The 25144-nt window shown below is 40.1% G+C and overlaps 2 protein-coding genes across 2 annotated transcripts in view; both read right to left on the reverse strand.

The window, feature by feature from the left end:
- Positions 1-7104: 7104 nt before the first annotated feature.
- Positions 7105-11601, reverse strand: kcnk3b (potassium channel, subfamily K, member 3b). Its single transcript, XM_039786553.1, has 2 exons — positions 11246-11601; positions 7105-8854 (listed from the first exon to the last, which is right to left on the reverse strand). The coding sequence occupies exons 1-2, from the start codon at positions 11526-11528 to the stop codon at positions 7962-7964; spliced, it is 1176 nt and encodes a 391-aa protein (XP_039642487.1). The 5' UTR covers positions 11529-11601; the 3' UTR covers positions 7105-7961.
- A 2860-nt stretch (positions 11602-14461) lies between these two features.
- ezra (ezrin a) overlaps positions 14462-25144 on the reverse strand; it is a 19063-nt gene continuing 8380 nt past the window's right edge. Inside the window, exons 5-13 of the mRNA XM_039786552.1 lie at positions 23891-23974; positions 22785-22931; positions 21961-22057; positions 21288-21451; positions 21013-21143; positions 19536-19696; positions 18914-19006; positions 16823-17089; positions 14462-15603 (exon numbers count right to left, since the gene is read on the reverse strand). Coding sequence (XP_039642486.1) covers positions 15439-15603; positions 16823-17089; positions 18914-19006; positions 19536-19696; positions 21013-21143; positions 21288-21451; positions 21961-22057; positions 22785-22931; positions 23891-23974 — 1309 coding nt within the window. The 3' untranslated portion in view covers positions 14462-15438. The remainder of the gene's footprint in view (positions 15604-16822; positions 17090-18913; positions 19007-19535; positions 19697-21012; positions 21144-21287; positions 21452-21960; positions 22058-22784; positions 22932-23890; positions 23975-25144) is intronic.

Here is a 25144-nt window from a genome sequence, read left to right on the forward strand (position 1 = left end):
AATGTTGTAATTTTATTTTTAATTTTAGTGCTTCAAGTAAGAGTTTGCGAACGTGTCCGGTAGTGAACAAGGGTAAACAATTACAGGTTCAAAGAAACAGGTTTAATCGCCAATGCTATGCACCTGTAACCCAGTCAAGGAAAGTTTTATTTTTTATTTATTTATTGTTTACACCTCATTATCATTTCATTTGATTCTGGTAGACCATAAAGGGACTTTCTTAGTTTTTTCATATGTTCAATATTTTGCATTTATCCTCTGTTATAATACATATATATATATATATGACCTGATGAAGGTCTAATACCAAAACGTTGTATTTTTCTAAATCAATTATTGCTTGTGTAATGGTCAGTGTGTGGGACTTTTTCTAAGCTTCTGATCTGCTACTTTTGATCATATCCTACGCACCTGCCCGACAAAAGAGGTGTGCAAAAAAGCTTTCCTACGTTCCTCTGTTATAATTTTATTAATTATAATTTTCCAAGGCACTGTATCACATTCTCATTAGGGGCTGAGCCCCCCCTAAAGCTCTGATCCTAGAATTACCCCTGGCGGTGCTTATTTTCTGTACTGTGTGTTGCTTTGCTAGCTCTTTGATAAAAGCGTTACGAACAGCAACATGTCACCGTTGGTCGGACTGACTGCCAGTTTGGGTGCTGGCATTTTCTTTAGTCTGTGGGCCAACAGAAAAAGCTCTCCAAGCTAATGTTAGTGAAAGTGTTGACATATTAACATGCATTTTGGATGAAGGAGATCGTAAATCCAGTTATTCCTCGTCTCTGTTTGCTCAGCGCCGTTAAATTGTACGCGCTGGACGCGGGAGTTTTCTACCCGGAAGTTATTGTAAACAAACATTGCTAATGTAATGTGAAAAAGCTACATTTTTGCACGCATAAAACAGCAAATACAGGTACTTCACAAAACGTCAAGGCTGCTTTCTAGAGGATACAAAACAGAAGATCCTATACTGTAAATGTCAATGCAATTTGACGTGTGTTTGGATCCTAATTTTGACAAAAGCGTATGCATTTATTTCTTTGTTTCATAGACATGTCTAAAATTAATTTTGTGACCTTGCCTGAACCTGAGCCAAAATTGTCAAATCATTCTTTGGTTGTAAGCCAAAATGTTGGGGAACCCCTGTTATAATGCATAATCTCTACATACAGTATTTTATTCTTCTGGACTGACCAAGTAAAGGTAGCATCAGGACTCCACACGGAAACACAGAAACAACTGGATGTGTGTGATGTCCAAAGCTGACAGTATCACACAACAGAAATGAAACTTACAAGGCAAATAAAGCCCGTGGACTTCCCAAGTGGATCTATGACCCAACACATTGGCCAGATATTCTGCTTACCTTATCTAGCTGTTTCCCCGTTTCCATACTTTGTGCAAGCTCACTAACTGCCAGCTATACAAACATGAGAATGCTACTAATCAGTATTTCTTTACACTTTAAACATCTATGTGATGAATGAAGGTCTTACTGCTTGGACCTTTATCAAAGAAATTTGCCTTGCCAGAACTATATATATACAGTAGGTAATTAATTCTGCTTTATTTAGTAAAATTAATTAAAATAAATAAGTAATACCACAACATTACAAATACGCAAGTGCACTTTAACACACAAATTGGCATAGATATGTGACAGACACCTTTGGGTTTAACCTGCCCAGAATGTTTCTAAAAACAGAGAATAAACCAAGTGACGTAATGCCATCGCTGACCTTCTCAGTGGAACTATTTCTGTCTTTGACATAGATACTCAGGTCTATGGCCAAAGTAGAAAACAGCAGATGCTCCAGCTACAGGGGGTCAATACAGGGATTTGTCAAATGGATACTCCTTCTGTCGCTTCTCTGTGCACATCTAATGGCTGAAGGCAGATTCACAGGCACAAGGCCAGGCCTTACAAGCTGGTTTGATGTTGCAGTGGCAAGCAAATGTTGATCGATTGAATGAGATACAGTCCTAATGGCTCTACTCTCAGCAACTCACACTTTGATGTTATAATTCTGTCCTTGGTGCATACAACACTTTGATTTGTGGTTATAAATGTATAGCTCCATTCACTCTATTGATGCTCATTCCTGTCTCACTTGTTATGGAGTCATAGTGGTTCCCAACCTAGGGATCAGGTCCCCAACAACAGGTCTATACAGTATATCAGAGGGGTTGCCCGATGATTAAAAGAAAGAAAAGAAAGGTTAGAATTTTATTCTGAAAAAGTCAACATAAACTGGGATTGCAGATATATTTCTTTCTGATTTCCTATCATGATTTCCTATCTTCAGGCATCTAAAATTATTCAGTATGCAAGGGAAACAAATCATTCTTTGGTTGTAAGCCACAATGTTGGGGAACCCCTGTTATAATGCATAATCTCTACATACAGTATTTTATTCTTCTGGACTGACCAAGTAAAGGTAGCATCAGGACTCCACACGGAAACATAGAAACAACTGGATGTGTGTGATGTCCAAACCTGACAAAATTACACAACAGAAATAAAACTTACAAGGCAAACAAAGCCAGGCATAGCCAGTGTAAAAAATGGAAGGCCAAACATGTTATACAGGGGTGGACAAAATACCAGAACCACAATTACAAAGGCAATACAGTATCCTTGTAGCAGCATTTGAAGCTACCAATGTCTTGCCTCTTTGTACCTCTAAAATTCACTGATAAAAAATTGTAATTCAAGACAAAAAGATTTAAGAGCTTATAGATTTTGTCGATTGGTATTCAAGTAAACATAACTGCCTTGTAAAGCACAGAAAACATACACATAACAGCTCAATTTAAACCCAGGTAAATCTCATGATTTATTATTTATTCTTCATGTATGTTGAATTATGTTTGCTTGTAGACACATTTGAACCAGTTTCAATTTCCTCTATATTTGGAACCAAATTACATTGTTCTTTCCAGGAAAGTTATTGAACATTTTTTATGGAATTATTTGGATATGATGCACCCGTAAAGTATAGCGTTGCCAATTAACCCAACACATTCTCCCAATATAACTGTAGTGGTGTTCTGGTGTTCTAATTACAACTTTTAATTTTGTCCACCCCCTGCTCAATGTACCACATGATGAACGAATATACACACTGTACTGCTACAAACCATGACATAATGATACACGCCATACTCGGCATACACTTCGCTCGTGACTAACCTGCTGTAGGTTGTCCGGAACTGGATTTCAGTCAGAATTCCCAGGGGGACGCCATCTGGGCCAAACGGTCATTTCTATACATTCAGCATGCTTTTCTCACACAGCACAGCGTGGTTTATAAATAGCACAGAGATGGTAAAACCACTTGACTACATCTTATACTGTCGTATATTGTATACAGAAATGATACATCATTATTATACATTGTACACATACATTTTCCGGTGAACAGGACATTCAAACTCAAAAAGAGGCTGTTTTTGAAGAAAATATCCACGTTTTAATGTTTTCTATGGATGTTCTTCTCTATAGTTAAGCAAAATAGTACAATATTGTTTTGAACTTGCCAGACAAATTACTATTCTCAACTGTGCATACATCCCTTGGCAAGTTAAGATAAAAAAAAAAAGTTCTTACAATTATTCAAAATCTTCAAGTACTCTGTGTGTGTTCAAGTAGTACTTTTAAAAAGAATTTTCTTTTCCAGGCGAGAAACAGAGAAACCTGTTGATGCCTGTGCAACATGACGTAGTCCTACTTTAAAACTAATACAGTACTTGCATAAAATATACAGTAGGCTGTTGATTTCAGGGTCCCTTATTGTTAAAAGCAAGTCAAAAGCAGAAAGCATCATCATCCATTATCATGTGCAAACAGTACTTTTGTATTTCAGTAAGGTTCAGTCCAAGATCAGTTTCTCAAGGCGCCAGACCTGGGTCAAATCGTATTTCTCGAAAGGAAAAGATCCACCTTCAGATATTTAGAATAGCATCAATCTGTGATATTCTAAACAAAATCATACTCATTTTCCAGGGCCCACATTTCCGTCAGTGGAAACCGACTCGTGTATTGTTTCTTCAGGTGTTGGCAGTGGAGCAATCTAACTTATTTATTTAAGTACTGTAACTGTAACTAGTACTATATTGATAATTACTGTGCAATTCAATTACTGTGCAATACCTGTATACTGTGCAATATCATTACTCTTATTGTCCAATATCTATTACTCATTGAATATGATCACCACTATTGAATATTCAAATAATGTGCAATAACCCACACTGCATATCACACTGTATATAAAACCATACTTATTTTTTCATATGTATATAGTGTCTCAACTGTGCACCTTACCCCCCCCCCCTTTTTTTTGCACTACTTATGTTATTTCATGTTGTTATATTTTTTATGTATATGTTGGCACTGAAAAAGAAGTTGCTTTTAATCTCATTGTACATGTGTATAGTGACAATAAAAGGCCTTCTATTCTATTCTATTGTATTTTAAGTTCAGTCTTGACTCAGTGAGCATTACCAGCTTATGCTACATTACACCTTAACTCCAATATATTTTAAGGGGCAATATTGTACTTTTGCACTTGTTGTACTCTATCAAATTTATCTAGCAGCTTAAGCTACTAGTTAGTCTACTGATTCAAACTTTGCATTAAAAACATAAGCTTATAAAATATAATGCATTGCTAAAGTGGCTCGTGACCCCTTGCCAAAAAGCTGTGTCTAGATCAGGCCTTTTGTCACATCTGAGATGTATATGAGTTGTTAGCACTTCCATCAAAGAGACGTTTTTCTTCTTTCCATGCCCCATTAATCGCCTCCCCTCATATTTATGTTGTGACCCTTTTGAGGGGGCCCGAACTTAATGCTTGGAACCACTGGACTAATGTAAAGTAGTTCAAACTAGCTCCACCTCGACCAGCTACAACAGTAAAATGCTGCTTTTGCGCTAATGCATTAGTGATAACATTCTCATATTTTTACACATAATAATATAACACTCACAAGAAGCATTTTCCTGCAGAATGATTACTATTACTTTTGATGCTTTCAGTGTATTTCGCGGGCAATGAAAGATTTTGAATGCAGGACTTTTACTTGTCGTGATGTGTTTTCATATTGTTGTATTGCCACCTTTACTACCACTGAGGGGGGATTTCCTACATTTCCTAAACTGCCTTTCAACAATCCAAAGAGAAACAGGTAAAAACCTGGTGTTCTCAGTAGAAAAATCCTTCTTCCTTTCTGATTTGCCACCAAAATAAGTTAGAAATCTCATTTGCAGCTGCCAGAAATACACTCAACGTGATGTCACATCACGTCACCTACAGAAAAAATGCACCATTAAACAGCAAAAATAGGCCCAGAAATACAAAGAATAGTATCTGAGGGTGGATTTTTTTTCTCCTTTTGTATCAATCAGAAAGACTAAGTCTATTGTGATGTGCATGATTATTGATTATTATTGTGCATGATTATCTGTGATTGACATGATTTGTTATCCATTGTTCAAACACAGAAAAGCGCCTTCCATCTGCCACTCCAAACTGCTCCTAAAAATAGTTTGCATCTTGATCCAGATGTGATTTAGACCACTCTGCACACTTCATGTCTGAATACCTGGTGTGTATTGTTTGATAGTTTGTGAAGCTTAATTGCCCATGAGGTCAAAAGAGCAGAGTGAAGAGAAATATATAATAGATTCACACCCCCAAAATACCTCCCAGCGCCTCCAAAGCTCACCAATTGAAATGTCTTATCTTATCTTATATCAGCACACAAACAGAGAGCATCTAAAAAAAAATTACAATTTGTGGTTTATATTAAAGGAATAGTTATACATTTTGGGAAATATGCTCATTTGTTTTATTGCTAAGAGTTAGATAAGAAGATTGACATCACTCTCATGTCTGTACGCTAACTATGAACCTTGAGATAGGAGCCGAATAGCTTAGCTTAGCATTAAGACTGGAAACGGGGGCAAACAGAAAGCCTAGCTGTATCCAAAGGTGGGATAGAAAAATCTGTATAAAAGAACAAGGTAACTTATAATTTTTTAACTTTGGACAGAGCCATGCTAGCTGTTTAACACTGCTTCATTGTTTATGCTAAGCTAAGCTAACCAGCTGCCTGGCTCCAGGTAACTAGCTAACAGGTTACATATTTACCATACAAAGACAGAGTATGGTCAAACTTCTAATCTGTAGCTTTAGCGTACAGACATAAAAGTGGTAATGATCTTCTCATTTGGCAGGGCGAAGAAGCATATTTTCCAAAAATGTTGAACTATTCCTTTAACAAGCGTACCACACAAGAACCTGGATGACTGGTGTGTATCTACTACTCTGGTTCCTGAAGGACTGATAGAAGCATCACATTGGAAACACCATCAGGCAGACAAGTACCTCCTCTGGACTGACTTCTGGGCCCAGCAGAGGCAAATGGCCACTAATGTAACCAAGCATCAAAGTAACAGAAACACCTTACAGTACAGTAACCTTGCAGTGAGTACCAGGTTGGCCAAACGGCCACTTTTTGTTGATTGTCAGAGTTGTTGATTCAGCCTGATGGTCATTTTTTAAAGCAGTGTAGAGAGTTTGTAGTGTTTAAGCAAATCCAGTGAAGTGTGTTGAAGTGCTGGTGAGTGTCTACTTGTGATCGCCGTACTTCTTTGTTAATGCCGTTTTACTGTGTTATGGATACGTCATCGTGATTTTTTGAACTTTTCCACTTGTGCGGTTACATAATGCAGCAGCGTTTGTGACTGATGCACCAGCAGTTTGGGCAGAGAGCTCTGAAACTCCCAATCACAGAGGCAGCTACACAGAACATGAGTCATATTGAGTTTGTGTGTGTGTGTGGTGTATGTGTGTGGTGTGTGTGTGTGGTGTGCGTGCTTGTGTGTGTGTGTATGTGTCAGTTTTATTGCAGTTCTTACATCACAATTTGTTTAAATAAGGTTTTAGGGCAACATGAGGCAACTTACAGGCAGGGTTGGTAACTATTTCCAATGTAAACTTTTTATATATTGTATATATATATATATATATGGTCTTTCTTTTACACACCAACAGCAATAAATAACTTATGGGCTCTGAAAAAGGAGCGAAAAAGATCCGTCATCTGTAGCTGCTGTAATCGGTCAATTTCATTGGTCCGCTTGGAAAGAACCAATGAAATGCCTCCTTGCCCAGCTGCGCATACTCTACCCCCGAGCGTGAGCTCAAAGCGCGTCGTCGCCGCATTGCTTACAGTAGTCACTTTTGTTTAAAACATTCTGTATTATAATATTAGGTGTTTGCTTACCGGTGAATGAGACGTGAAGTAAAACTTCTAATCTGCTACTTTCAAATCTTTCTAGCTTTTCAACCTTACCAGCTCTGCCTTCAAATGATACCAGAAAGCCGTTGTCTGAATTGGTGCTGCATCAGTCACAAATACTATGAAGGAAAACGTCTAAAAACTCTACAAACTTTAAGAAATAAGCCCCGAGTTGTATCAGCACCTTTGAGATAAACCAAAAACCCTAAATTGGAAATTTACTGCAGAGCTGTTGTGTAAGAGGTGTTCATTTTCTTTTCATCTTGCCATATCATCGTGCCGTTGCTGAACTGACTCGACGTGAACCTGTCCTGCCGCTCTGCTGTCACCTGCGGGTTGTGTAACCTGTACCCCTCGTGTACTGCAGCGTGATGACGTGTAGCGACCGAGATGACTTCCTACTGTTAAGACCTCAAGTCAAAACTTGCTTGCGGCACTTTCTCAAAACACATATTTGAGTGAGACTTTGCTGTTTACAGTATTCTATGTGCTTTTCCCCCTTTTGCGTGTCCCACTGTTTACTGGGATTCTAGCACCACAAACATCTTCTGTACTCGCAGTCATATCTTTTGCTGTGAAGGCTGCCAAGTATCTGTTGTCCGCTTGGCAGTACAGACGCACCGGGCTGTACTCAAATTTGCTGTATTGAAAGGCTAGACGGAGCTGCGTCTCTTAAACACCCTGAACGGAGAGAGAATGTGTAGGCCCGATGTTATGGAGCTTATGCTCGAACACTGATGTGGACTGCAAACGCAGCCGGTGGACCCGGGCTCCACGTAGTGAGGACAGTTGCTGTTCTGCTGCATGTAGGCGTCCGAGAAGGTGAGCTCCTGAGGGATCATGGTGGGTATGGAGCCCCGCAGCTTCTCCTTGCTCCTGTACCACAAGCAGGAGCATATAGTCTGGAAATGCAGCACCTCCGTGTAGACACCTTTTAAATCTTTCGCCTTCGTAGAGTCGTCTGCTACAGGTGTGGAAGAGGTCGAGGCTGAGATGGGTAGCAGACGAGCCACCTCTCCTCTGGGCTTGCCGACGGACGTCAGGGCCCTCTGCTTGGCGTCCCTTCGCTCGTCCTCGGTGTTCATGGTCAGGAAGCGAAGCACCACCAGGTTCAGGAAGGCTCCGACCACCGTCAGGCCCGTCAGGATGTAGACGAAGCAGAAAGCCACGTAACGGGGGTCGTTCTGCAGCGCGTCGTCCCTCTGCAGAGCCACGTAGTCTCCGAACCCGATGGTGGTGAGCGTGATGAAGCAGTAGTAAAAGGCGTGGAGGAAGCTCCACCCCTCGCAGTGGGAGAACGCCATGGCCCCGACGCACAGCGTGCTCATGCAAGAGAAGAAGCCCACCGTCACCATGTTTGCCATGGAGACCTCGGCGCGACGCATTCCCAGGCACTTCTTGGCTTGGTGCAGCAGGTACCTGACGAACGTGTTGATCCGCTCGCCCAGGCTCTGGAACATGACCAGGGTGAGCGGGATGCCCAGGAGGGCGTAGAACATGCAGAAGACTTTCCCTGAGTCGGTGCTGGGGGCTGCATGACCGTAACCTGAAGGAGAAGATTAAAAATCAATTGCTGACTGATTAGGAGAAACTCATAAGAGGTCAAAACAGGAGGGCTGTTGTTGAAGACTGAGACAGTTTCGCATCAAGCTCCTGTCATGAAATGATTATTTCATTAGGTTGTTGCTTGACCCAGGAAACCAACACAGAGTCTCACTAAATCCTATACACTCTTCAGCTTGACTTTAATAATAATAATAATAATAATAATAATAATAAGAAGAAGAAGAAGAAGAAGAATACATTTTATTTGGCAGACGCCTTTCTAGATACACAAGGACATCTTACATGTTTAAGAGAGCATAAAAGGAGAAAATACAATAGAATACATGTATCTTCATAGAAATACATTTAACAAAATGGACAACATCTGAAAAGTGCTAAGAAACGTCAGAAAAGCAGTAAAACAAGTGTGTCGGGAGGGTCACTACGGCAGTGCAGTACTATGAAGACTTAAAGATTAAAAGCTTTCTTGAAAAGGTAGGCCTTTAACATTGTTTTTTTTAAGATACATTCATACAATCAAACAGAAATCCCACCTTGCCTAGTCCCTCTCCTCTAGTTCTTATGATGCTGAGGTCATTAGGACTGATACCTGTGCTGCTGTGTTTCTCCATTGGTCTATAGTCGATGACTTGGCTTTGTTAATCCTTGCTGTAGAGAGCTCAAGCATAACTATGTCTAGAAAATACACCAACCACTGTTTTATACAAAGGGAGTGGGGAGGGGGGGGAGCCAGCGCTGAGCTATTATTTTCTTGGTTGCGGTTGAGCCGGGTAGCCAGATTTTCCTCTGTCTCCCAATCAGGTGTAATTTAGAGTCATCATTAAGTAACAAGACAATCGGGTCAGTAGGAATTTGAAATCCTATCACATCAGATATTATTGATGTTGTTTTATTCCAGAACTCATGCACCTGTTCACACTCCCAGACCATGTGTAGGAAAGTTCCAGTTTGTTCAGGTTGACCGAACGTGCAATAGGGAGTAGGAATGGCTTTAGGGACGTATCTCTTCTGAGGAGTCTGTCTTTAACATTAACATTTAACTGTCGGAAGTTTAGTTTATACTTTTTATTTGTCCCCGTGGGGCAATTTGTTCTGCAGCAAGACATAAACACAAGACAGTCACAAATGCAAAACCAAACTACATAAAAATACTTAATGTTACAAGCTCTGGTTAAACAGCTGAGAATTGAGAAGATAAATATGACCATATGTTAAAGGAACCATATGTTAAAAAGAAAATCTAACAATATTCCTCATAAAAGTATTATAGCAACATTTCCATAAAAAAAAAAAAAAAATCCTGTGTGAGAGGGGAGGGCATTCCAGAGTCCTGGTGCAGAGCAGCTGAAGGCCATGGCCCCCATGGTGGAGAGGCGGAATGTGGGGGCGACAAGGAGGCCAGTCGAGGAGGAGCGGAGGGAGCGAGAAGGGACACAGCCTGGTAGGAGGTCGGTAATGTAGCTGGGTGCGAGATTATGGAGTGCTTTGTAGGTGACGAGGAGGGTCCCAAATTCAATACGGTATTGCACAGGGAGCCGTTGGTGAAATGTAAATGAATTAACAGTTAACAATGTTGTGAATTAACAGCTATTTCGTTACAACTCCCACGTCGTTGTCAGCTGAGACGTTTGACACAATGGAAATAAATCACTTTCTTCTTCTAAATTCACTTTCTTTCTTTTAAGATTATGTTTTGGGGTATTTTTGCCTTTAATCACCAGGACAGCATGAAAGGGGAGAGAGAGGAGGGGGGGGAGACATGCAGGAAACCAGCTGTATTAGGGTTGTTGGTTCGCCTGGCATGGGGGGGTAACGTGGCCTCAGTTTGTGCCTCTCATGTTATTACCATTCGAGACACAGAGCGTCTGAATTTCCCACAATCCTCAAAGACTCCTTTAACCATCTGGATGAAAAAATATTCTAGTTTGCTGCTCAAGGAAAATATTTGTGACCGGTTTCCTATGCAGAAGCTTGAAATGCCATCTCTCTTCCTTTTAAGGACAAGGACAATATTTGAAATTGGAAAATAATAACATCAATTTGGACAAATGTAGGCTGAAATATTGGTCAGTCATGTGACACAAACGGAGCAAGGTGTCATTTCTTGGCACCATCTTTGTGCCCAAAATGTAGGCCTATGTGAGTATGTGATACACATGTTTTACAATACATATTTTAAAAAAAAAACTGTATAAAAAGTATAGATTGTACACAAGAAGAATCAAACCAGTAAGTGGTCTAGCTTTGACAGCAGTGAGAGGAAATGATCTTATTTTACAATACCTGCCTGCGGCCCCGCACTGAGCATCTTTAAATGCAACGGCTTCCATTAGAAGCTTTTTAACGCGCTGATTAAGAAACTCCCGCTCACCTATTGTCGTAATCACAGTGATGGCGAAGTAAAAGGACCCGGAGAATTTCCACTGGATGCCCGCTTTGTGAGGTTTGAGCTGTAAGACGACGTGCTCCAGCTCCTCGAAGTTCTCTTTGGTCAAGTTGTATTTGCGCATGAGTTCGTACTTTCTGGCGTCGAGCTTCCTCTTGTGACTCTTCTCCTGCTTGGACTCCAGAGTCTCGAAGACGGCCGCCCCGACCACCAGGTAGGTGAGGATGCTGATGATGAGGGCGAGAGTCCTGGCGTTTTGTCTCTTCATGATAGGAGAAAAAAAGGAGAAATGCGCTATGTGCAGGTTGGGGAGCTGAGACTCTTTCTGCGACCTTCTCCTGACGCACTCCGGATCCAACAGAGGAGGGGGGGGGACTTTTGGAGACGGAGCTGTTCTCTCAGCACCACCCCCACATCACAGTTGGGTTGCTACTGTATTTGGACTATCTGTCACCGACTTATATTTAGATTCTACAGAAAAGAAAAACGCAGGGCAATCCCACAGACCGTCAGAGGTAGCAGCTGAAATCATGCGCGCTCTCCTTTCCGGGTAGGCTTTTTTTTGCGCACAAAAGCGCGCCTCTTTTATTCCCACTTGAAGCCAATCTAAACAAGTTTTCTCAAGCAGAGGCTCCAACTAACGTCGGAGAAATGTAACCAGGTGTATATGATCCATGTGTTCATTCCCAGATACAATATTTGCATAGTGGCTATTTAAACAGACTGGCTCTACTGGCTTCACAAGTTGTCTAGCAACCTAATGATAAGCATCGTTTTCCGTGAGTAAACATTAAAAAGCACATCCTTGTCAGGTTGAGTAGGATTCTTCAGCTCAAAACGAAAGAAGCACAATGTATGCTTTAATTATTTTATGGCATGGAAGAGGACAATATTTACATATAATTTAATATCAGAGTCTTTAGTTTTCCCCCCGTCTAAAATAAAAACTGGCAATGCTGGTTTAAAGGATCACTCCACCAATTGTACACATGAAGTTGTAGCTATGTCTTGAAAGAAAAAAGGACCCTTATGATGTCATAGTGATGTCATTAGGGTTATCTAGGTCTGAGACTACACATTTATAGAGCTCAACAGTGTGGTTCCGGAAGTAGCAATCCCATTTATTTTCTCATAAGGACTTTGATTATTAGCCATAATGTCTAAACCATGCAAGGTAGATTTACGAGCTGGGAGATTGTGCAACGAAAGTTTCTGCTCCTGTAGAAGCTAGAAGTCTATATCAACTTTGTTTGAAAAAATATATGTTTTATTCGCGATGTTATGGAGAAATACTACACTACCGGTTAAGGAAAAACTCAGGAGCAGCACAATTCATTTCGGTTCGGGAGACTCATGCTACGTTTACACGTGGCCGGCTATTTTCATAAACGGACATTTCAACCTCTCAGTTTTCAAAAATAAACATCGTGCACAGCTGTCAGTTTTCAGAAAGTGTTCGTTTACACGTACCCGCGTGTCTATGTGCCGTCAATGCCGTCAAGAGCACGCCAAACCTGTACGTGGCGGTGTAACGAGAAGCTCAAGCCCACGTTAGCCAATCAGAATCCCGAAAATAGCAACAACAGCAACGAAATCACTTCCTCTCTCTCTTCTCTTCCTCACTTCCTCGGCTGCCTAAACCTCCTGTTTGTCTCAGTTTACATGCAATCGTAAGTTTTCCGAAATCTCCACTCTGGCCCGGAGTTTTTAGAAAGAAGCGTTTTCAGAGAGGCAAATTCTCCGTTTGCGTGTAAACGAAGGGAAATGTCTCCATTTGTCAGTTTTCAAAATAACCATGTACGTGTAAACGGGGTATTACACTGGAGCATTTAATGAACACTCAATTGAGGAGACAATTAGGCAGGCAGTACAGTTTAACCACCATGTGTTATTGTGCAATGCCATCCCAACTCCCTTAAGTTCCTGTCTTCCTGAAGGTGTATTTAAAATCATGCTGGAGGCATAATGTTTAGCTGAACATTTAAGGTAAACAAAGATATTGTAGGCGCAATGAGAAGTATCAGATGCTAAAGCCTAGTTCAGGCTCTCTCTCTCTCTCTCAGATGCTAAAGCCTAGTTCAGCCTAGGGCTGGGCGATATGGAGAAAATCAGATATCACGATATTCTTGACCAAATACCTCGATATCGATATTGCGGCGATATTCTAGGGTTGACAATTGGTGCCTAAACAAAATATCGTCACACTTAGATTTTAGATAACAGCTAGAACAGTCTGGTAAGTTCAGAAAAGTACATCACTTTACTGTAATGCAGCCTTTAACACCAGTAAAAGACAACACTTACTGTATGTCATATGATATTACCATATCAAAAATCTAAGACGATATCTAGTCTCATATCAGGATATCGATATAACATCGATATATTGCCCAGCCCTAGTTCAGCCTATCTCTCGCTCTCTCTGGGAAGTAAAAGTGTGTCTGGGCCACCGACCTCCAAAAGGACGAACCATTCCCTTATCATGCAGCTGCCTAGATTCCCTGAATCTGTACAGAGACATAACTTAATTATACATCAACGGGTTTGGTTATTAGAGACTGGCCGAATATTCTCGTCAGCTGACCTGTGACCTATGAGTGACCTGCTGTTTAGGCCTGGGCTATTCTGAGTCACTCACTAAACTGATCCGGGTTGTGCGAGTCACTTGAGTCAGTATTGGTGGAGCTCACTGTTACCATGGAAGTGTTTACCACACCCGCGAATGGCTACCGTAGTGAGCTGCTACCATTGAAGTCTATGATAGTTTCTTAGCTCAGCTGGTAGAGCAGGCGCCCATATATAGAGGTTTTCTCCTTGATGCAGCGGCCGCAGGTTCGACTCCGACCTGTGGCCCTTTGCTGCATGTCATTCCGCCCTCTCTCTCTCTCTCCTTTCATGTCTTCAGCTGTCCTGTATGGGTAAAGGCCTAAAATGCCCAAAAAAGAATATATATATAAAAAAAAAAAAGGGCAGTCACTGTTGAGCTCTATTTGCATTATAAACAGGAGGTGCTGAGTTTGAAAGTCGATGGCAGGTTGTGTCTATAGGAGTTGCATTATGGGATATATAGGACCTAGTGTTTTTTGGAGCTTGAACCATACTAGAGGCTATAAATCAGGATATCACAGGCTCTGCGGCTTCAATTTCTTGTATTTTTTAAATACAAAATAGCTTATTTTAGAGTAAATCAAATGATCTAGATTTTACCTGAAAAACTTTAATTACATAAAAAGGATCCTTTAAATTCAGAATGACAACACTCAAAGCAGAAGGTAATTTAAATAAACACCAGCGCCAAAAACATAGTGGATTAGATGTCCCTGTGTGGTAAAAGCAAACTTAAAAGGTTTTGCTTGTATCTCTGATGTAAAAATCATGAAGCCAATTCATTTGAACATTGTGTGAGATTGAGAGCGTGATAAAACTAGTTAAATAAATTGCTATTATTTTTTCGGAAAACAGGTGCGGAAGGAGCTGAAACTGTTAACGGATTCATCAATTAGTTGATCAACAGAAAATGAATTTTTGATAATCTTTTTTTTTTTTTTTTTAAGTTCAGCTTCTCAAATGTGAGGATTTGCTTTGTTTGTCTTTGATTTATGTTTTTATAAAATGTTAGTATGTCAGGGGTTTTGGGCTGTTGGTTGGACAAAACAAGCATCATAAAAGACATGATGTAATAATGGAAGAAAATCATCAATGCATGTGTCTGTAAGGAAAAAGAATCATAAGTTGCAGTTCTATAAGTCACTGATTGCAATTCATGAAATAAATCTAAATTTAACCACTTCGCTTTGGTATAATAACAAAACATGTGCATATGATAACTTTTTTGATCGTTTATCATAAGATATGTAATTTTGTTCATACAGCGCATCAGGAACACACTAGCTCTCTGCTATGTTGTAATGGGACTAAACAGCACATTGGAGGTGTTTGAGAGCTACAAAAGAAAATTAAACAAAAAAAGTGCTTCTCAAGCAAAAGTTAGGTCGGATAAAATAAAACTCATGTACTCTTACACAGATCAGCTTCATGCTTTTCTGGGTCTTTAAAAAAAAAAAAAAAAAAAAAAATCAGGTGTGGGGCTGCCATTACATCACACTTTAATTACAAGGCATTGCTGGACGGGGCCTTCTTGAGGTATTTGGGAGAGATCTTCAGGTCTCTGAGGTTTTCTACAAGGCCTCAAACTCATCGATCCTCTGCTTGGTTTGTCCCTGACGGATCTGACGCAGGGTCTTGTACTTGTCGCGGCCGGCTCGGACGTTCTCTGCGTGGAGCACATCGTTCTGGGTCTTCTTGGTGTCGTCTCGTGCTTCTGCCAGCTCTGAGCTCAGGTCCTGTGGACGGAGGGAATCATTAAGCCACAAGGACAGAGTTTTACACTGTATCCAATGTTAGATATGCTTACATTGGTGCATTTCTTCTGATTGTTTCCAGTGCATTACAAGACTTCTTGTGTGCTGTCATTTACTTGAACTACTTCTCTATCAGTTATTCATTTCCTGGAATTCAGTTGTCAGAATGACTTGACAGTCGTTTGTAGCTGCAATACTTCCTGGTCGAGGACCTCTGCGTCGAGGCACAAGCCTCTCAGTATATGTGCGCCTGCTCTACCCACTGAGCCAACCCGACCAAACTGACTTGATTGATTTCTCTTTGTGTAGTTGTTGAGTATCACTGAAAATGCCAATGACAGATGGAGGCCTTTTCTATTTGTAATCTATGTAGTATATGGAGGTATATGAACCTCTTGTGGAAGAAAAACTAATTAGACACAAATTATCATTCAAAGGAGTATTTTTATAAACATGTCTGGATGGGATCTCTAGGCTTTAAAACCGACCTAATCCCCAGTTACAGTAGCTTGTTGTACATCTTTACAATCAATTTCCTCTAATACCCTCAAAACACTATTTCTATCACTCCCCAAACTGAGAATTGACCAGGGCTGATGTATTTCGGTATGTCGGTCGGGTGGTAAAAAAATCCTGGCTGGATGGAAAAAAAATCCTAACCACGATTATTATTTGGTCAATATTGAAATTAGGATTATTCAACACGATTACTCATTGTCTTTTGGAAAGATGTTGAAATTATTGAACCACAGTAAAAACACCTTGAACTGTGAAATTTCCCTTCTTGCTGTTTGAACTTTCTTTTTTTCTATCCACAACTCAAGACAAAATAAGAGTTTACTTGCCATACGTTTTTTTTTCCTCTCTCGATTAATCTGTTTTTGTGATCATTAGGAGCCGGACTCATAATCACAATTATAACTTTGATTAATTGCAAAGCCCTATCTGGGGTAGATTTTTTTTATCAATATCATGTACTTTTCACAAATCAATTTAAATCCACTGCAAACACATGGAATATGAGTTCTACTGTGTATAGGACTAGTTACCTAAACTGTGGTTGATCAGTTTGAACAGTGTTTTCTTAAGCATGTAGCAAAAAAACTACAAAAAATATGTCCAAAATTAAGATGTTTTTATGCACACCCCAGCTGAAATGAGCTGGTGTTATGTGGGCAGTACCCTGGGACCCTGAACTCACCTTCAGCTGTTTCTGCAAGCGCTCGTTCTTCTCGGCCTCGGTGAGTCGCTCCTCCTCCTGGCGGTGGTCGCCGAGGCCCTGCGTCTGCAGCTCGGCGCTGTAGGTGCTGTTCTCCTCGCTGTGCTCGTGGTCGCTCTCGTTGTCCGAGGAGGAGGAAGAGGAGGAGGAGGAGGGAGCAGCAATCTTAAGAGGAGTTGAGTTAGAAGAGCTCATCACAGTGTGCAGCTCCTCCTTCGTCTTAATCAGATTCTCCTCCACTTCTATAGCCTGGGACCAAGAGGACAGGTTTCTTTAGTTTATTTGACAGGGACAGAACAAAACAAAAACTGTAAAAAGGTCTCCACAAATCAGGCTATGATGGATATTAGTGTCTTTTACTGTGCTGTAGTACAACATCTGATCTAAACATACATATAGACCAGGGGTGTCAAACTCCGTATCCCAGAGGGCCACACTGGAAAATGAGAATCACATCGGGGGCCAGACATATAGAGTTTATTGACATGTGTTTATTTAAGAGAAAAAGTCAAATATTTTGACTGTATTATTGCATGTCTCATACTGTAATCTTCTCACTTACATTTTGGGCCTTATAAAGCCGCAAAACATTTCCTCAGCCAGCGACAAATACGTTGAAAAACGCGGCAAAAAAGTTGGAAAAAGGCCGGAAAAAAAAGCGTCAAAATTGTCTGAAAAAGTGCCAAAAACATCAGAAAGTGCCAAAAACATCGTAAAAAGTGCCAAAAACTTCTGAAAAAATTGCTAAACATTGAACAAAGCTTCAAATCCGTTAAAAAAAGTGCCTAAAGCATTGAAAAAAAGCGCCTAAACCACCAGAAAAAGCAACAAAAACTAGGTGGGCCAAAATTGATTGTGAACCTAAATTAAAATGCGGGCCGGATCAGAATTTGCGAGGGGCCGGATTTGGCCCGCGGGCCTTGAGTTTGACACATGTGATATAGACTGTTAATTACTGGCATGTGTTTAGTATCAGTAGTACCGTGACCAGTCTATGGGCAAATGAAACAAGCAGGCAGGGCTGGGCTCGGATCTCAGGTTTTAACTTAGCTTTAAAAATATAACAGCTTGGACTTGTCTTCGTCTTTTCCACTCATGGATGTTGGTTAGATTTATTTATTCAATGACTCTGAGCTTTTATTTGTCACATGCACAAGTAATATGTGTGGTGGAATGCCACGTGGTGTGCTCAAGGGCTAGTGTGAAAAATAAGGATTAGAATAAATAGATATAAAAAAGGTGCAAATATGAAACGTGCAGGGCAATGCAAAGGATTTCATGTGGATGTATGTTTTCCTTACATTACTACAAGCAATTTAAGGGACATTCCCTTTAGAAAATTGTGAGCGTGACGGGCATCAAGCTGTTATTGATGGGTTGGGTCAGTATCATGTATCACCAGCTGGATGATAAGCTGTCACAAAAAAAAAAAAATACAAAGTTGCTGGAGATCTCTGCTGATCTTTCAACTGCTCTTCTGCCTGTTTTGCAACAGGACTCAAATTTAAGGTAACACTTTACTTTAAGTCCAGCTTTTTGATTAATTTATAAGCACTATATAAACATAGAATATTTATAACACTCTAATCCAATTGTTTGAAGCTATAAGGACATGTTCAAGTGTTTATTAATGTACAGTATTTATCAGCAATTATAACTTATCCTAAGAAGACATATTTTCTTATATTTATTCTATTTATTACAACTCTGTTTTACTAGATTGTCATGCGCACAGGAGGGGAAACACACAAATTAACACTTATATCTGTGTGTGTTACTGCTTAGAAATGCTTAGAAATGCTCCAGTCTGTAATTAATCCTAGATAGCTGGTGAAGAAAAATCTAATATTTCTTTTTGGTACTATTGTAAGAGATAAAACACACAAGATAAAGAAAAAAATGAACACAGTTCATATATATATATAAAAAAAGAGACTTGTGATCACAAAGAAATACAACCAACTAAAAAGATGACGAGTAGGAAATATGTTCTGACATTTTGCTGGTGACCTTTGAGACTTGAAGGAGCCCGTACAGGTACATCCTTTGATCGCTGGCGTGTTGGAACCTCACCTTGCTGTGCCATGACTCAGCCTCTTCCTCCTTTTCCTTCTTGGCCTCCTCCAGCAGAGTGATCCTGGCGCTGTACTCGGCCAACTCTGCGGCCTGCATGGGGAGGCACAAACCGACCGTGTCGTTAAAAAAAAAATAGACTCCCAATTACCTCGGCAACCTCATTTATCTGGACACTGTGTCGTTTTATGAATGGATGGATGACTAGAATTCCCCATTTATTTAATAATAGTTAAAACATGAAGTGATACATTATTGTAGTGCTTCTAATTCCAGGACATTTACCTGAAGGCTGTAGTCACTCACATTCACTCCCGATGAGCTTATAAAATGCCTTGTTTAAGCTCAATAACATAATGGATATTTTCTATTTTCTAAAGAGCTTTAAAGTGAGAACGAGTCAAAGAGAATGTTCTCACGCTGTAAGAGGAACTAAATCCCAGGAAAGCAGGAAAATCCCCCCACACTAAAGGATGTATTAGTTCAAACGGCAATCAAAACGGTTAATGTGCGTTTATCCGAATGTAGGAGGTTTATGTGTAATGAGTGTTTTTTTTTTTTTTTCCATCACGACTTTTTCTCACGTGAAGGGATTGGAGTACTTCTTGGACCGTGGACTCACCAGATGCTCCTGGCTCTTCATCTGGTCCTCAGCTTGCCTGGCCAGCTCCTCCTTGGCTATTATGGCCTCCATCCTCTCAGCCTCCAGCCGGGCCGCCTCCTGCTCCACCCTCCTCCTCTCCTCCTCCAGCCTCATGGCCCTGTCCAGCTGCTCCTGAAGCTCTGCAGGACAAAGTCAGGGAAACACAAGACTAATCTATCATGTATTTTACAGGCAGAAAAATCCCCCAGTCGGATTTTTGCATTCTGGAACAATTATAAATCTGTAAAATAATACATTTGTATTGCGTAAGGCAGTGGTTCCTGACCTTTTTGGCTTATGGAACCTTAAATTAAAGCAGGGTCTACTTGGTGATAAGAGTTGTGGGCAGTGAGGGATTTCTTTCTTCTCAGGTTGTTACATTTTTAAAGAATGTTAGAGCCATAAGGAGGTAAAATATGGGTGTATATCTCCCAAGAAAAAAGCCAAAAATGTATCAAAAAGTCATAAAACATACATTATATTATATTTTTTAATAATTTGGGGACCCTTCCAGATTTCTAGGTACCTCTTTTGGGACACCTACTGTAGGTTGGGAACCACTGATTTAAAGCGTATGAGCAAAAGTGTTTTCCCAAATCAGACCATCTTGTAGCCTGTGACTGGTTTTTCTTTGTCTGCTGAATGCATGTTGCCACCATTTTGTGTAGTCTAGTGCAGGAAGCTGCATTCTCATTTGTTTTATAAAAACACTCAATTGTATCCAAATGTACGTATATTGCCCAGAAATCAGCCACAGTCATTCTTAGGCTGCATTCACGTCAAATTAGACGCCGGTCCTCCCATTCATCTGAATGGTTTAGGCCACGGCGGTGGGGACTGCAGGGGATGCCGAAAAAATATACAGCGGAGAAAAGGAAACAGGATTAACTTTTACAGAAACGCAACGCGTTGGTGGCCGATCACGTAACCGGTGATCAGACACCACCCAGTGGAGTGTAAAACGTGTAGTCACTTCATTTGGTCTGTGCGCAGGTTTAAAACCAAGCGCAATGATAGGCCTCAAATCCTGGCTAGTTATTGAAAGTGAATGTTTTATTTTAAATCTGTCGAGGACCGTGGGGAACACACTGACCACTCCTACACCGCCGCACGACCCTGCACTAATCGCTGCCATGCCCGATTGCAACCTTAAACGTAACGAATTGTTAAGAAGTCGTTTGATGCAGATTCAGGGAACTTTACAAGATTCGGTGGACCTGTTAATCTCTGACCCTGACTCGATTATTTGTAAGGAAATACAATCCTGCCCTTTGTAAAAACTGAGATGTACTTCAAGCACATAAACAGAAGAGGGCAGTAAAGCCATGCTACGTGTTTAAGATTGAAATGACAGATCGATTAAACTGGTGATTTACTTCATCGTTGTTTTTTTTCCTATCGCACATTATGCCCAGTATGGTCTGTAATGAGTCAGATGTAAGGGTCTCTGTCACACCTCTCTCTGCTCTCTTGGTCGTCTCTTCAAACTGGTGGAGCTTCATCATCAAATCCTGCTTTTCTCTCTCCATCTGCTCCTTCTCTCTCTCCATGGTCTCCCTCTTCTTCTTCTCACGCTCCAGCTGATCCCTGCAGAACACACGGACCAAAAACTGATCACACATATTAATCACAGCCTGAATTCAAATCCTACTGCTTAAAAGACCATTATAATAACACGTGTGACTTTTTTTTTTTTTTTTTTTTTTAAACTTGATAGCCCTTCCCCCCTACCTCTCCATCTTTTTCTGCAACCTCTCCTCTTTGGCCTGAGCCTTCATCTGCTGAACCTCGATGGTGTCTGTCTTGCGGCGGCGCATGTACAGTTCATGGTTGCCCATGCACAGCTGCAGGATGCGCTTGTTGACTCGCAGTCGTGGAGCGTAGAAGATGAAATCCTTGAGAAAAAGCAAACATCAAGTCAGGGGCAGTTTGGTTTGGTTTCACAGGTCTCCAAAAAAAAGCATTGAGCTGCTTTAGGCTACATCCAAAGTTTGTCATTTTTATTGTTTTAACCATCAGAATTTCCTCCACATGTATTCGGCAAAAAGGTTCCTCAAGGTTTATGTTTAATTTCATTCATATCAAGGATATGATTGTGAAAGAGAAAGGTATTTGAAAGAACTTTGCAGTTATTCTTTTGTTAGTATTATTTTATATACATCCAAAAAACAACTTTAAGCATGTCAGAGTCTGTTGTCTTTCCACAGATACCTAAAAAGACCCTAAAAAGGTACATACAAGTGTAACTGAAAACTTTGCATATGTGCATTTTCAATAAGATTTGTACAACTTTAATCCCATTATTTTTCCGCAAACATGCATCTTTATCTTTGCACATTTACATACGCGTGAGATGCTCACGATGCAGAGAGAGAGAGAGTTAAGACTCGTGGGAAATACTTACAGGGGCTTTCTTATCTATAGGCTTGATGACGAATTTCTTATCGCTGAAAGAAATGTTCCTAATTTCACTCCAGGGGAATCCAATCTTTGGAGACAGCCTGGCGGACAGATGGAGACAAACGGGCGATCAGAAAAACTCTTAACACTATGTTTAAAAAAATAACAGACAGAAAACTCTTTGCACTGAACACACTGACACGTGGTATCTAAGCAACATGCCAGTGTTCAAGTTGTAGTGGAATCAAGAGAATTAGGTCAATGGCCCCTTAAAAACAGCAGCCACGCGGTCAACTGTGTTCTTTTACACCTGACCGACTGGAAGGGATGGTAGCAGGGGTCGATGGCTGCTCGTGTGTTGCCCCCCCCCCTGTCTACAACTGAATGTCATCAAATCAATAAACACTACATGTATCATGTTAGGAGATAGGCTCATAATAGAGCTGTAACGATTAATCGATTAGTTGTCAACTTTTAAATTAATCGCCAACTATTTACATAATCGATTAGTCGGTTTGAGTCATTTTTTTTTAAGACACAAGTAAAAATTCTTTGATTCCAGCGTGTTAAATGTGAATATGTTCTAGTTTCTTCTCTCCTCTGCGACAGTAAACTGAATATCTTTGAGCTGTGGACAAAACAAGACATTTCAGGACGTCATCTTGGGTTTTTGGGAAACACTGATCCACATTTTTCACCATTTTCTGACATTTTAGAGACCAAACAACTAATCGATTAATCGAGAAAATAATCAACAGAAAATAATTGTTAGTTGCAGCCCTAGCTCATATAAGTAAGTACTGTACGGTATAACCGTACCGGACTTACCGGTCCTCCTTCTCATAGATGTTCAGTCCCAGAGCGTCGACTCCCAGCCACAGGTCTGAGCCCTTCTTGTTCTTGATCTCAAAGTAGTTGACGCCGTACATTTCCAGGTCCTGAGCGATCTTCAGGTACTCAATCATCGCCTCTTCCCTGTTCAGGTTAAACAGGCAGATGGAAATGTGAAAAAATACACACAGATTTAACCAGTTTATGATACAATTTCCTATCCGATTGATACATTTATCTTTTACTCAAATAGGTGAGACAAAAGACTTTTTTTTCCCATAACCTGCTCCATTTAAATCTTATTCCGAGTTAGTAAAATACACAAACTTATATGTATAAAAAATGTATTATTGAATCTGTCTCCTTCTCTTTTTTTAACTTGTAAAGTGACATTTACAAGATATACCGTAGTATATGACAACATAGTTATTTAGTGAAATAGCAAACACTTAATACATCTGGGAAATTTAGATTTTTATTACATGCCAGTCTTGTTAAATATTAACCCTGTGATATTTACAAATGTCTCAGGCTAAACCTAAATCGATCCGTCAAGAGATTCACAAAGGTTCACATTCAGTAATTGTATTCAATACTGGATTCCTACGTACCTGCAATGTTCTAGTTCACTAAATGGTCTGTTATTGTTAAATCTATTACTACGTCAACCTGCACATCACTGTATGCCTCCACTCAGAGACTGCAGATACAAATGTACACTTAAATATATCTAGTGCAATAAATGAATGTGTATTGTTCTTCTTTAGTAAACAATAAAGTGAAATAAAACAAATCCATTTGAATTCTGTAAAATGTTCAATCAAATCGTAGAGGTGCTTTAAAGCCAGATGATTTAATTTATGCGGCAATTACAGGATAATGACACGGTAAACTGAGTGTTTACATTTTGAGATTAAATGAGATAAATGTTGACAGTAGTGTAATATTAGTACAAGTAAAGATGAGTCATAAAGTCAGCAGCCTGACTCAGTGATGTCAGTTATACCACAATATCTACATCTAAAGTTAGCTAGCACGGCTCAGTGTTCAGACTGTTTTATTGCCTATGAATTGGTGTGGTGTAATTAGCATTCATCACTTACTTCAGCAGTGATCTGTGCTCCTCGTGCCAGACCTGGATCCTCTGCTCCCACTGCTCCTTGGACAGCTTGTGTTGTTCCAGCACTCTGATGGGAGAGACCAGTTTATCAGCAACCCAGTGGGGAAAATGGAACCTGCTTTCCTGTCTTGTTATATCTCCTGTTGGCGATCGTGAGTATGCAATAGTACACAGGTTCATAATTGAGTCATTGAGGAAGCTATTTTGGTTGAATGATTTCCAGTTTTTTTTAAGTAACTTTCCTTGATGCTATCTTGATAGAGGATAGTTAATGGTAAAGTTCTTCTTCTTTGTTGGTTAACCCTTTTCAAGTCAGTTTGAACAATATATTTTTTTTATTCTTTGGCCACACAGAAATACAGAAATCAAAGCAAAGCACATATTTAGGCACTTAAAGGACAATTGTACAACATTGTAAGTGTACAGACAGTTTATTAAAAATATAGTTTAGAAAGACAGTAGCTCCCAAGACGGTGGCGGCCTGTATACGAGAACGTGACTGTCTTTCTAAACTATCTTTTTAATAAACTGTCTGTACACTTACAGTGTTCTCAATGCTTTGGTTAACATTTAGGGACCCTCATTATGCTACCGTTGGAAGTGTGGTGTAATTTTGAGCCTTTTTAGTGGTATAAAATAGCGATTTGTTTTTACTTTCCCTGTGCCCCAAATACTAGCGTTGCAAGCTAATCAGCGGTCCGTGCTAGCTTGTTTCAAGCTACAAACACATTCGATTAGCATGAAAACATGTCCCTGAGAACGACAGAGTGGGTATCACATCGGTTATTAACCCCTAGGTTCGTTTTGCGCCGGAATTGTCCTTTAAAACACATAAAACAAATTGCTCCTCGGACATAAAACAGTCCTTTCATGCACTGGTGCTCCCTATTAGAACATATCTAAAATGGAAAATAAATTATGAAATACTATTTCATTAACTAATTTCACATAGTTACTGTACTGTCCGGAGAGCTCATACAAAACATTCCACAGGTGTTACACCAAGGAGCATACAATCCTCTTCTTCATCATCTATCACACAAGCTATAAACATATCAAACATATCCTGTTTGCCCTTAAATATACGACTAACCTTTTATAACAGAAAACTTAGTAGCATGTGCCTCGCCTACTGTTTACATAATTAGTACTTGGCCCGTTTCCAAAACAGTGTAATGTGTCTTATGGCGTGCAGAAAACAAAGATTTATCATTATTCATTACCTTTAAATACAGTT

The sequence above is a fragment of the Perca fluviatilis genome, chromosome 20 (genome assembly GCF_010015445.1).
Source record: "Perca fluviatilis chromosome 20, GENO_Pfluv_1.0, whole genome shotgun sequence".
Classification (NCBI taxonomy): domain Eukaryota; kingdom Metazoa; phylum Chordata; class Actinopteri; order Perciformes; family Percidae; genus Perca; species Perca fluviatilis.